This window comes from Globicephala melas, chromosome 3 (assembly GCF_963455315.2).
Source record: "Globicephala melas chromosome 3, mGloMel1.2, whole genome shotgun sequence".
NCBI lineage: Eukaryota > Metazoa > Chordata > Mammalia > Artiodactyla > Delphinidae > Globicephala > Globicephala melas.
In genome coordinates, this window is record NC_083316.1 from 324,811 (window position 1) to 338,810 (window position 14,000).

A 14,000-nucleotide genomic window follows, 5' to 3' on the forward strand; every position below is an offset into this window, starting at 1 on the left:
TTTGAGCCATGTAGCCCGTGTTACTCAAAATGCATTGAACATGTTTTGTTTACACTCATCCTTTCAACATAAATGGTGTAATAATGTTTGATTCTTACTTCTAGCTCAGGCAAGACACATTTTGTCATCTGTCCAAGAGTTTACAGCCACTCAGGACAGTTCAACAACATGTGAGTGAAGAAATTAGCTCCCTGACTATGGAAAATAAGTCTTTGCAGAGTCGCCTTGCTGAGCTACAGCAGCAGTATAGCGTGAAGATGAGTGAGGTGGTGTCGGAACTCAGCGACACTCGGAAGGAGATGGTGAGTTAGTTCCGTTTGTTCACAGATGGAGCAAAATGTAGGTTTTTTGTTTTTTTTTTTTTTTTTTTTTTTTTGCGGTACGCGGGCCTCTCACTGTTGCGGCCTCTCCCGTTGCGGAGCACAGGCTGCGGACGCACAGGCTCAGCGGCCATGGCCCATGGGCCCAGCCGCTCCGCGGCATGTGGGATCCTCTCAGACCGGGGCACGAACCCGTGTCCCCTGCATTGGCAGGTGGACTCTAAACCACTGCGCCACCAGGGAAGCCCCAAAATGTAGTTTTGACATCACAGAATGAGAGTAGCTTCTCAACGCTGCTTCCCCTTACAGCTGTCGGGCACAACACCGGGGCCCCTTCCTGCCCTTCGCAGGACGCGAACCCCCTCCCCCACCAGGCTCTCCTCACCCCCAGGGACTCCAGCTGCCCTTCAGGGACGCAGCGTGACTCTGTCACTCCAGGACCCCTCATGACAGTGATTGCAGATGGCAGCATTGCCACTTGTCCCAGCTCTGCCTCTCCTGGGCAGCTGCGTTCTGTTCTGAGAGAGGCCGAGTGGGAGAGAAAAAGAGAGAGTGAGGCTGGGCTGGAGGTGGAGTTTCTGTGGCCCCAGTGTTCCCTGGCCCAGGCTCCCCAGAACACTGGTGAGAGAGGTTCCAGTTACCTGGCTGTCCTGTCTGCACTAGCCAGCTATGAGACCGAGGTGTCCTGTTGGACCTGTGGGAACTCCGCCACCAGGTGGCACTGAAGGGCAGCCAGAGCCAGCACAGTGTGGGCCTGGCAGTGGAGCCCACTTCCTGGCTGAGGCTGCCCTCGTCCTTTGTAACCTCGCCATGAGACCATCACTCATAAATGCCTACACTAAAAAGGAAAAAAGATCTCAAAATCTCAAATAAAGCAGCTAACTTTACAGCTAGAGGAACTAGGAAGAAGAACACACTGAATCCAGAGAAAGCAGAAGGAAGGAAATAATAAAGATCATAGCAGAAAGAAATAAGAGTAGAAAAGCAACAGGAAAACAATGAACAAAACGGAGTTGGGTTTTGAAAATATACAAAACCAATAAACTCTTAGCTAGACTAAGAAAGAGAGGAGATTAAAAATCAGAAATGAAAGAGGAGGCATTACAACGGATGCCTCAGAAATGAAAAGAGTCAAAGAATGGTTATATACAAGCACGTTGGAGAACCTAGGAGAAACGGATAAATTCCTAGAAACATACAACCTACCAAGACTGTATCAAGAAGAAACAAAACCTAAGAGACCAATAACAAATGAGATGGAACAGTAATCAACCTCTTAATAAAGGAAAGTCCAGGACCAGATGGCCTCATGGTGGAATTCTATCAAACATTCAAAGCATTAATACTTATCCTTCTTAAACTTTTCCAGAAAAATAGAAGTAGAGGGAATACTTTAAAACTAATTTCATAAGGCCAGCATTGCCCAGATACCAAAGCCAAAGACACTGCAAGAAAAGAAAACTACAGGCTACTGTCTGATGCACATAGATGTAAAAATCCTCAACAGAAGACTGGTATACCAAATTCAGCAACACATCACCACCAAGAGGGATTGTCCCCTGGAATGCAAGGTTGGTTCAACATACACAAATTAATACTCTACATTAACTCATGGAGAGAGAAAGACCACACAGTCATCCCAAGTGATGGAGACAGAGCATCTGACAGAGTTCAGCATCCATGCATGATAAGAAAAAAACTCAACAAAATAGGTGTAAAAGAAAATTTCCTCAACACAATGAAGGCCATCTGTGAGAAGCCCTTGGCTCACCTCACGATCAGTGGGGGAGACTGAATGCTTTTCCTCTGAGACCCAGTATGAGACCAGGGTGTCCAGTCTGCAGCTTCTCTTCCACTGGAAGTACAGCTGACCCTTGAACACATGGGTTTGAACTACATGGGTTCATTTATACGTGGATTTTTTAAATAGTAAAATACTATAGTACTACACAATTGGAAGTTGGTTGAATCCATGGACACAGAACTGCAGATTTGGAGGGCTAACTGTAAATTATATGCAGATCTTCAGCTGCAAGGAGAGTCGGCTCCCCAGCCCCCCGACCCCCCGTGGTTCAGGGATCAACTGTACTAGCAAGAGCAAGCAGGTGAGAAAAAGAAACAAAAGGCATCCAGATTGGAAAGGAAGGAGTAAAGTTACCTCTGTTTGTAGATGATGTGATTATTCATGTAGAAAACATTAAAGACTTCACAAGAGAAAAGCAGAACAAATAAATTCAGTGAAGTTGCAGGATACAAAGTCAGCACAACAGAAATCATTCTTATTTCTTTGTACCAATGATTGTTCCCAAGCCATTCCATTTATAGCATCAAAAAGAATAAAATACTTAGGAATAAATTTAACCAAGAAGGCTAAAGATCTTAACACTGAAAACTATAAAACATTGATAAAAGAAGTTGAAGAAGACAAATGAGCGGAAGGATATCCCATGTTCATGGGTGGAAGGTTGTTAGTGTTAAAATGTCCATACTGCCCAAAGACATCTACAGTCGCAGTGTAAGCCCTATAAAAATTCCAATGGCATTTTTCACAGAAATAGAAAAAACGATTCTAAAATTTGTATAATTATTTTTCTTTTAATTTGTATTCTTCTTTTTGTAGTTCCACAAAAGACCCCAAATCACCAAAGTGATCTTGAGAAAGAACAGAGTTTCAGGCATCACGCTTCCTGATTTAAAATTATATCACAAAGCTATAGTAATCATAACAGTATGGTGCTGGCACAGAAACAGACATAGATTACTGGAACAGAATAGAGAACCCAAAAATAAACCCACACATATATGTCAGCTAATTTTTGACAAGGGCACCAAGAATACACCATGGTGAAAGGATGATCTCTTCAGTAAATGGTGTTGGGAAAACTGGATGTTCACAGGCAAAAGAATGAACTTGGACCCTTATCTTACAGCACACACAAAATTCAACTCAGAGTGGATTAAAAATTTAAATATAAGACTTGAAACTAAAACTCCTAGAAGGGGCTTCCCTGGTGGTCCAGTGGTTAGGACTCCACGCTTCCACTGCAGGGGGCATGGGTTTGATCCCTGGTAGGGGAACTAAAATCCCACATGCCGCGTAGTGCGGCCAAAAAAAAAAAAAACCTAGAAGAAAACAGAGGAAGAAAGCTCCTTGACATGGCCTTGGCAGTGATTTTTTGGATGTAACACCAAAAGCAAAGGCAACAAAAGCAAAAGTAAACTAGTGGGACTACCTCAAACTAAAAGTTTCTGCAGAGCAAAGGAAAGCATCACCAAAATGAAAAGGTAGCCTATGGATTGCGAGAAAATATTTGCAAACCATTTATCCGATGAGGGGTTAATATACAACTCAATAGAAGAAAAAAAGAAACCCAACTAAAAAATGGGCAGAGGACCTAAAAAGAAGACATACAGATGGTCAACAGACATGTGAAAATGATGCTCAGTATTACTAATCATCAGGGAAATGCAAATCAAAACCAGAGTGAGCTATCGCTTCACACCTGCAGAACGGCTGTCATCAAAAAGACAAGAGATAACAAGTGGAGGATGTGGAGAGAAGGGAACCCTCGTGCACTGTTGGCGGGAATGTACGCTGGTGCAGCCGCTGTGGAGAACAGTATGGAGGGTCCTCAGAAAGCCCACAGTAGAACTAGCATGTGATCCAGCAATCCCGCTTCTGCGTGTTTATCCAAAGGAAGTGAAATCAGGATCTGGAGGAGAGGCGTGTACTGCCATGTTCGCTGCAGTATTAGTCACAGTAACCAACCTAAGCGCCCTTCAGCGGATGAGTGGGGAAAGGAGACGTGGTGTATGTGTACAGCGGGACATTATTCAGCTTTAAAAAGAAGGGAATCCTGCCGTAGACCTCGAGGGCGTTATGCTAAGTGAAATAAGTCAGACGTGGAAAGAAAAGAAACTCCATGATCTCATATATGGAATCTAAGAGTTGAGTTCATAGAGGCAGAGAGTAGAGCGGTGGTCACCGGTGGTGGGGAGGTGGGGGGAGTGGGGAGAGGGTGGCCCAGGGCACAGAGTGGCAGCTCTGCGGGTGCCTAAGCCCAGGGCTCTAAAGCGTGCCTGGTGGCCACAGTGGATGAGACCGCATGGAGGCTGGAAATCTGCTGAGAGCGCAGGTCTCCAGTGTTCTCATCACCCAGAAAATGGTGACTGTGTGAAGAGAAGATGTGTGTACTACCTCGACTGTGGCCGTCACTATGTACACGCACATCAGACCATCGAAGGGGCACCTTAAACATGACAATTTTTACTTAAGGACCATCGTGCATTCAGCATGGTGAGGTCTTTACCTCACTGATCATTATGGTTCAGTTTAACTGTGTGGAAACTATTTAAGTGTTCTTTCATTTTATTTTTATTTATTTATTTTATAGCCAAAATAAGTAAATTTGACCCATATAGATAATTGTTCTTTTTGGTCAAGCTCGTATGTTGTCAGGGTTGAGTGTGGGGGCCATGGAGTTAGGCTGCCCGGTGTGAATCTGGTGACCCCTGTGCCGTGTGATGGGCCCACGCCTGTGCCCTGGTCCCTCGGGGGCTGCTGAGGTGACACCTGTGTGCTCAGTGGTGTCGGCGTTCCCAGCGCGTGGTCCTAGCGGTGTTGCTGTCCCGCGTGGGCGCACCTCCTGGCCGTTCTCTGCCTTGCCCTCCACACGCTGCCGCCACCTGGCACCCTGCCTGCCATTGACGGCTGTTAGTGCCCTGAGCGTGGGATGCTTCCTCTCGTGCTTTCCCCCTTGTGCCTGCTCTCTCTCTCTCACTCTGCTTTGACCGACACGAGCATAGCCACCAGCAGATTTCTCCCATTAGTGTTGCTATGGTGTATCTTTCTTTTTCCGTCCTTTTAATTTATTGGTGTGCTTATATTTAAAGTGGGTTCCCTGTAGGCAGCGTACACTTGGGTCTTGCGTTTTTAATCTAACTAACAACCTCTCCCTTTTATTTGCAGTAGACTTTTTAAAAAAATTCAATTGATTTGAACTAAAAAGCAGTAACGGTTCACCCCCTTCTCCCACCCCTAAGCTCTGCCTCTGGCAGGCACCAAGTTCTCTGTATCTGTGGGCTTCACTTCGTTTGTTTTAGATTCCACGTGTGACTGATATCACATGGTATTCGTCTTTCTCGTTGTAACATACAGCGCATCTTCTTTATCCATTCATCATCTATTGATGGGCGCTGAGGTCGCTCCACAGCTTGGCTATTGTAAGTAATGCTGCTGTGAGCATGGGGGGTGCACATATCTTTTCAAATTAGTGTTTTGTTTGCTTCAGATAAATGCCCCGAAGTGGGATTGCTGGATCTGCTAGCTCTGATTTTAATTTTTGAGGAACCTCCATACTGTTCTCCGTAGTGGCTGCACCAGTTCACATTCCCACCAACTGCGCACGAGGGTTCCCTTTTCTGCACACCCTTGGCAACACTTGTTATCGCTTGTCCTTTTGATGAAGCCGTGCTGGCAGGTGTGGTGACACCTCGCTGTGGTTTGATCTGCATTTCCCTGATGACTAGCGATGCTGAGCATCTTTTTATGCGCCTGTTGGCATCTAGATGTCTTCTTTGAAAAAATGTCTGTTCAGGTCCTCTGCCCATGTTTAAATCAGATTGTTTTTTCACTGTTGTGTGAATTCTTTATATATTTTGGATATTAACCCCTTATCAGACAAATGGTTTGCAAATATTTTCTCCCAATCCGCAGGCTGCCTTTTCATTTTGTTGATGGTTTCCTTTGCTGTGTAGAAGCTTTTTGGCTTCTGTCCCGTGGTTAAGAGGGTGGGCTGTAGGGATGGCAGCAGGTACTGAACCCCCTGTGTTAGGTTGTCTAGTGCTGCGTAACAAGTCACCCCCAGTCACACCTCAGACAGCACACGCTTACCCTGTGTGGTCTCTGTGGTCAGAGCCCAGGGTAGCTGAGCCGTGTGTCTTAGGGCCTCCTGAAGTTGTTGTCAGGCTGTCACTCGGGGCTGGGGTCTCCTCTGAAGGCTTAGCAGGGTGCAGGTCCTCCACGCCCATTCCAGGCAGCCCCGCAAGTGCTCGCGATGCGGCAGCTGGTGCGGAGGGTGCCACGTGGTGGCTTCTGTGTGTTGTGTGTGGTGGGGACGGGTCTCCTCCCCGGGCGTGAGCACCCTCTGTGCTCAGTCCCCCCGTTTGTAAAATGGGAGTGGAAGTAGCCACAGGGTTGCTGGGAGACAAGTGTCTGAAGTGTCTGGTGCTTACCGTCTTGTCAAGACAGAGATCCTACACACAGCTTCATTTTTAGAGGCATAAGTGAAAAATAGTGAAGTGGTACCGGCATCCTCTGGGTGTCTGCGCGCAAATGGCTCTCGCATCCAGGAAGGGCTGCAGCCCCAGCCTGCGTGGTCACCGGGCAGTGCGTCGTCCCCATGGGCACAGCAGGCCTGTCAACCCGGAAACAGAGGACCGTGGGTTTGGGGGTTTGGGCAGATGAGTAGTGGCACCCCTTCTCCTTACACTGTGCAGTTTGGGACCATTTGGATCCAGACAGACGGGCCCCAGATGCCATCTTTGTAGCGATGCAGCGTCTGCACAGAGTTTGACTCGCCTGTTTGGCACGCGTTGCTCTGTGTCTGCAGGATCACCTGAGGCAGCATCTGGGCAGAACTCTGGAGGAAAGCAGTAGCTTGAAGTCTCTTCTGTTCAGCGTGAAAAAAGAAGTGAGAAACGCCGACGCTCCATCCACACTGAACTTGCAGATCACTGGTGAGTTCACGGTTTACTTGTACGTGTAAGAGTCAGGATTTCACAGGATTCAGACTCAGCAAGTGCAGTGAAGCGGGGTCGGAGCCCCCAGCCCTGCCAGGGCGGGCACGCATGCCCGGGACCGTCTCCCTGAGCTGCTGAAAGGCCACGGGGCCCTCCCCGGGGCGTCCTCCTCCTTGGTTACGGCTCCTTCCAGACCCAGGGCATTTTTGTTTCCCTCTTCACTGTCTTGGATCCTGTTTTGCCAGTTTTGCAAAAGTGCCCTTGGGATTTCGAGGTGGGGTGCAGCCTGCTCTGGGGTAATGTGAGGTGACGTGGGGTCCCACAGGGGCTTCAGCCTGAGTGTCTGCTCCAGTCTGACCTCTCGGGGGTCTGAAACTTCTTCCTAAAAGACCGGGTGGTAAGCATCTCAGGGCGTGAGCACAGTCACAGCCGAGACCCTCCAGGGCCCGCTGCCCGGTAACCGTCCCCGCAGCCCTTCACCCCAGTCCTGTCGGCTGCCGGGGTCTTCTTCCTGAACGCCCAGCTGTCCAGCAGCAGATCAGCCTACGACTTCTGGCTGGCGCCAGGCCCACCTCCACCTGTCGGCTCCACGCCGCACGGACCCCTCAGGGGTGCCCGGAGGGCAGAGTCCCGGGGCTTCATCCCCAACAGCAGGGGCCGGCGCTGGGCCCTGGGTGGGATGATTGCAGGTGGAGAGGGGGCTGCTTTGTTCACCCTGATGACCTTTTCCCGTGTTTCCCAGGTGCGCTTTAAACTCTAGAATCATTTTAGTTTCCAGAACGTGGGAGTGTTGGGACTTCCCTCGTGGCGCAGTGGTTAAGAATCCGCCTGCCAGTGCAGGGGATACGGGTTCGAGCCCTGGTCCGGGAAGATCCCACATGCCACGGAGCAACTAAGCCCGTGCGCCACAACTACTGAGCCTATGCTCTAGAGCCCACGAGCCACAGCTACTGAGCCTGCGTGCCTAGAGCCCGTGCTCCGCAACAAGAGAAGCCACCGCAGTGAGAAGCCCACGCGCCGCAACTAGGGAAAGCCCGCGCACAGCAATGAAGACCGAACGCAGCCAAAACTAAATAAATAAATAAACAAATAAAATTTTTTAAAATGTGGGAGCGCATTTCACTGAATAGCGCTACTTCTTTTCCCATCAGGATTTCAGACAAGTGTGAAGCGGCTCTCTGGGGAGATTGTGGAACTAAAGCAGCGTCTGGAGCACTACGACAGGATCCAGGAACTCACCCAGATGCTGCAGGAGAGCCGTAGGTGCCTGCCCGGGGCAGCGGGCCACTGGTCCTGAGCCCACGTGTGTCGCTGGGTTGACTCGGAGCTTATGTGAGCTTCTGCGTCTTACTGAGCAGCGAGGTCCTTCCTGCTGCAGCTTCCTGGGAGGTGTTAAGGGGGGACGAGGGGCGAGGGAGAGGAGGTGCCGTGTCCTGGAGGCCTGCGCGTGCCCCCTCGGCGTGGTGGTTCTCGGCTGTTCTCGCAGAAACAGATTCCACCTTTGCCCCCAGCTCAGACTTTGTGAAGAGACCTGCGTGCTGGCAAGCGGGTGGGGCTGCGGAGGGGAAGCCGAGGCAGTGGGGGGCAGGCCTGAGGGCAGCACTCCCGCCCCACCCTCCCTTTTCCTCTGCTCTCCCCCCGCCCCCTTCTCACTGTCGGACGAGGTCACCACAGCGGCCAGGCTGTGACCTTGTGGGGATTGGAGGCCACAGGCCCCTGGGCCCATCCCAGCACAAGCCCCGTGGGGGAAGGCAGGAAGGCCACAGGCGGGTGGGCTCCGTGGGCTCGGTGTGGGCAAGGCAGGGCCGCAGCGCCTCTCGGAGCAGCAGGCGGTTAGGTGCTGAGCCTCCGCCTGGCCCGTGGCTCTCCCAGTGTCCCGGCAAACGGGGTTTGTCACTGGCGTGGCCAGCTTTGTGGAGAACGCGGCCCCGCGCTATCTGTGGCTCGCGGCGCCACGGAGGTCCCTCAGTCAGTGCCAACCGGGTGAGCTGGCAGCCTGGAGACGGGGTCGGCAGCGTGCAGCCCCACTTCCCTGCTGAGATTCCTCCAGAGTTAAAAACGGCCACAGCATTAAAGAACCCAGGCCTTTCCCATTGTGCCGTGTCCGTGTCAGAGGTGCAGTTGCCCGCGAATTAGACATGTTTCCATCCTTGGACCTTTTCTAGAACTGGAACATTGTTTTCTTGCCGTGAAGATGGAGCGTTCTTGTCAGAGTGTCGAGGGGCCTCCCCTCCCCACCCCTTCAGCTCCCGCGCCGCGCCAGCGGGGCTCCTGCTGGGCCGGGGCTGGGGAGACAGCCCCGCCAGGCGAGGGGCAGCAGCAGGGCCAGCGCGAGGGCCCCCCGGGCGGGGACGGGGCCCGGGGCTGAGCGCCGTCCCCTGCCTCGTCTCCAGGTACCTGGTCAGCACCAACGAGCACCTCCTTCGGGAGCTGGGCCAGGTGCGGGCGCAGCACGAGGCCGAGGTGGAGCCGCTGCACTGGAGCCACAGGGAGCTCAAGAAGACGGCGGCCCTGCGCCCCAGCGCCCGCCCGCGTCCACGCCCTGAGCGCTCCTCTCTGTGGGTGTCTGTCTTCAGGGCCTGTGGTGCAGCCGGGGGGGGGGTCTGAAGTGTCCTAAAAAGACAGGCTCATCCAAGCCCCTTACATGTCTTGAGACAAACAGGTCAGTAGTTTTTCACCAAATATCTTGAGACAAAGAAAATACTGTAATTTTCTGCCTAACGTGCAAGAAAGCAGCTCTGTAGGACGGTTAAAGAAAATGATTGATTGTGTAACAAGCAGCCCTTATTTAATAAACTAATACATTGTTCTAAAAAGTGGCTCTTCGATTATAACTGAGTTTTGCGTTGGGTTCTTTTATGAAATAAGCCGTGCACCACGGTTGATGAGCACGAACTGCAAGATCTGAGACTAAATACAAGTAACACCTAGAGCTGTGAAGAATAACGTTTGTGGCATTAACTTTCCACAGGGGAAGTACCGCCCAAGCCCCGCTCTCCTTGGTTTGCAGTTCATTTCTGAAAATTATGTCCTAACAGGGCGTAAAATTAGATTTTTAGATTGGAAACGTTGTATCTCAGGTAATACTTGCTTTCTTTGGTGAAGCGAAGTGATTGTTGAGAGTGCCGTGCGGTGGACTTAGGGAGCAGAGCTGCAGGTCGAGAGCAGGGGCTGGCGCGGGCCCTGGGGCTCAGGAGGCGGCCCTCGCCTTCAGGTCGCGTTGCGTTTTCGTAACCACAGGGAAGTCGGTATGGGGGTGCGTGTTTCATCATGAGATTTTTTTTTTATTTAAAGATTTTGGCATGAATCCGTTTTCAGCTTGTAGAAGGTTGTCGCCATGCTGTTACTATATGTTTCTCGTTTGGGTTACGTTGAGCTTTGTATTTTTCATCAAATGTGGGAAGTTTGGGCCACGATTTCCTGTTATTTCTCCCTTGACCCGAGCCGCCTTTCCAATCCCCTCCCCCCGGCACTCCAGTGACGCCACGTCAGCCCCTGGGTCTGGCCCCCCCTTTCCCTAATCTTGGGTCTTTTCCTCCTTAGTGTTCTAGGAGCTTCGGTTGGGTGGTCTCTGTTGTCCCGTCACAGAGTTTACTGCTGTTTCCTCCATGCGCCTGATCTGTTGTTGGGCTTGTAGACTGAATTTTTAATCTTAGAAATTGTATATTCCTTCGTACTAAAATTCCACTTGGTCCTTTTTTATAAAAAGGAAAGAAAATCTTTTTTATAAAGGTTTTATTTCCCATTATGTTCATGTTTCATTTAACTCCTTAACCATATTCTGAGTAGCGTTACTACAGATCATCTGGAACTGTTTGCGAAGTGGTGACACCAGCTAACGCTGCTGCTGGCAGGTACGTGGGGACACCTGCTGGCCCTCGCGCCCCACACTTTCCATCAAGCTTCTAGAAGTCCGCCTCCTAGGGAGTCCTGCACCTGCTGCCCCGTCGGCCAGGGTGAGCACCTGCCTTTCCAAGGTGCCTGGTCCAGGATTTTCCCTATTTTCCTACCGGATAGTCTGTCTCTTAACTTGTAGGAGTTATTTGTAGTGCTGGATACTAGTACTTTGTGCATTATGTTTGCAAATAGCTTTTTCTTGTCTTTCCACATTTTAATGGTGTGTTTTGATGAAGAGAAAATTTAAACTTTAAAGTTTTTTGTTGTTGTTGATGTGGACCATTTTTAACGTCTTTATTGAATTTGTTACAGTATTGCTTCTGGTTTTTTGGCTGTGAGGCATGTGGGATCTTAGCTCCCCGACCAGGGATCAAACTTGCACCCCCTGCTTTGGAAGGCAAAGTCTTAACCGCTGGACTGCCAGGGAAGTCCCAATTTAAACTTTAATAGGATGAAATGTATCAGTCTTTTTCATGATGATTTTTCTGTCTGTTTTGAGTATTAGATACACATTCTACCTGGAATTGACTTCTGTGCGTGTTGTGAGGGTTAAGGACCCGGTTCCGGGGTTTTCACATGTAGCATCATCCATTCACAAGACTCGTTGGTCACAAATGATTCATGTGTCTGTTCCCTCCACTGGTGTCCAGTCCGTCCCTGTGCAGCACGACACTCCGTAGGTCAAGACCTCCCACCCCATGTCAGGGTGTTTGGGCTACTTCTGACCCTTTGAATTGCATGAGCTTCAGAACTAGCTGGTTAAGTTGGGATTTTGTCTGGGATTGCATTGGTCGGTTTGGGAAGAGCTGACATAGGTAATATTGGGTCTTACAAGCCATGACTGTAGTATGTGTGTCCACTTATTAGACCTCCTTTAATGTACGTTAATTATAGTTCTGTGATTTTCTCCATGGAGGTCTTATGCATCTTTTGTTATGTTTCTTCCTAGGTTTTCCTTATTTTGTGATGCCATATCTAAAAGATGTGTTTTTGAAATGTGTGTGTTTGTGTTATATGGAAATAGAACTGATTTCTTGTACATTAATTTTACACCCAGCGATCTTGTTAGACTCGTGATAATTCGCCTGTAGCTGCCTAGACTTCCCAGCACCGTCACGCCTGCTGTGAGTGACGGCTCTTCTTTCCTCCGCTCCAGTCCTTTGCTCTGGGCTTTTATGTTTTCTTCTCGGTGTTGTTCTGAGTTTTGCTCCTCTGTGCTGGGGCGCGTCTAGTGGAATTGTGGATTGTGCGTGCTAGTGGAGTGGGCATCGGTCCTGCTCTGGCGCTAAATCAAAGGCGAACCTTTACCACTTCACCACTGAACTTGCGCCACTAAATTCGGGTTTCTGGTGGCCTTGCTCCTTCTGTTGTTAATTTGCTAAGAATTTGTCATCATGAGTGGATGAATAAGACACTCTGCTGCCACTACTGAGATGACCATGTGACTTTTCTCCCTTGTCCTATTAATATGGTTATAACTACAGTAACTTTCTGGGAGAAGCACGACTTAGTGATGATGGGCTTTCCTTCCATACACGTTGTTGTACGTGGTTTGTGGGTGTTTTGTGTAGGATTTCGTGTTCCAGGTGTGCCACTTAATGTCCCCCTGGGCAGTCAGATTCTCTGGGCCTCAATGTCCTGGCTGGCAGTGCCTGCCTCGCAGGCCATCGTGAGGGCTGAGTGACTTGTGAGTACGGTCCCGGACAGGTCGCACACACGGCCGGCACAGCGTGAGTGTGGCTCTGAGAAGAACGTGGTACGTCCGTGTCCAGGGTGACATTTGTCCTTGCGATGCTGTTCTTGTTGGGGTTTGCGTCATCACTATCCTCTGTTCCCAGCAGAATTTGTATAAGATTGTAACTGTTTCTTCCCTGAATGTTTGAAAATTTTTAATTTATTTTTTAGTTGATTTACAATGTTATGTTAGTTTTTGCTGTACCACAAAGTGGTTCAGATAGATATATATATAGAGAGAGATATATCTGTATATCTATAGATATATCTATATATATGTATACTTTTTCATATTCTTTTCCATTATGGTTTATCACAGGATATTGAGTAGAGTTCCCTGTGCTACACAATAGGACCTTGTTATTTATTTTATATATAGGTAATGTTTATCTGTTAATCCCAAACTCCAAATTTATCCCTCCCCTCTACCTTTCCCCTTTGGTAACCATAAGTTTGTTTTTGGTGTCTGTGAGTCTGTTTCTGTTTTGCAAAGAGGTTCATTTGTATCATTTTTTAAAATTCCACATATAAGTGATATCATATTTGTCTTTCTCTGACTAACTTCACTTAGTATGACAATCTCTAGGTCCATCCATGTTGCTGCAAATGGCATTATTTTAATCTTTTTATGGCTGAGTATTCCATTGTGTATATGTACCACATCTTCTTTATCCATTTGTTGGACACTCAGGTTGCTTCCATGTCCTGGCTATTGTATATAGAGCTGCAGTGAACACTGTGGTACATGACTCTTTTTGAATTATGGTTTTCTCAGGGTATATACCCAGTAGTGGGATTGCTGGGTCACATGGTAGTTCTATTTTTAGTTTTTTAAGGAACCTCCATACCATTCTCCATAGTGGCTGTTCCAGTTCACATCTTGTGAGGAGATTTTTGACTTGATTCAGTTGAATTATGGTCCGGCAATGCAGCAGAGTGGGTTCTCAGGGGCCGTCCGTGTGCCTCCCCTGTAGCTGGTTTGGGGCCATGTGACCAACTCTGCAAGTGAAGGAGGCGTGTCTTCAGGGCCCAGCAGAGAAGAGCTGGTGGCCGCCTGAGTGGCACCCCTCCCCCCCGGGCCCCAGCTGGCCTCCGTGTGAGTGAGATGCACACCTTGTTGCCCAGCCCCTGGACTTCCGGCTTCTCCATCGCCATTGGTACTCACCTGGCCAGCACTGTGCGGGCTTCCCAGTTCTTCTTAAGTTAGTTTTCATAAGTTACGTTATCTCTAGGAATTTGTTCTTATGGCCTAATTTTTAGGTTTTTTGGCATGACACTCAGTCTTTTAATGACATTTTAATAGTTTCA

The 14,000-nt window shown here is 49.1% G+C and overlaps 1 protein-coding gene across 1 annotated transcript in view; it reads left to right on the forward strand.

Annotated features, from left to right (window-relative positions):
* The window catches only part of CEP72 (centrosomal protein 72), a 32,183-nt gene extending 22,381 nt beyond the window's left edge, over window positions 1-9,802 (forward strand). The window contains 5 exon segments of the mRNA XM_060295380.1: window positions 105-169; window positions 171-302; window positions 6,932-7,058; window positions 8,213-8,324; window positions 9,455-9,802. Of these exon segments, the coding sequence (XP_060151363.1) occupies window positions 105-169; window positions 171-302; window positions 6,932-7,058; window positions 8,213-8,324; window positions 9,455-9,668 (650 nt within the window). The 3' untranslated portion in view covers window positions 9,669-9,802.
* Window positions 9,803-14,000: the final 4,198 nt, after the last annotated feature.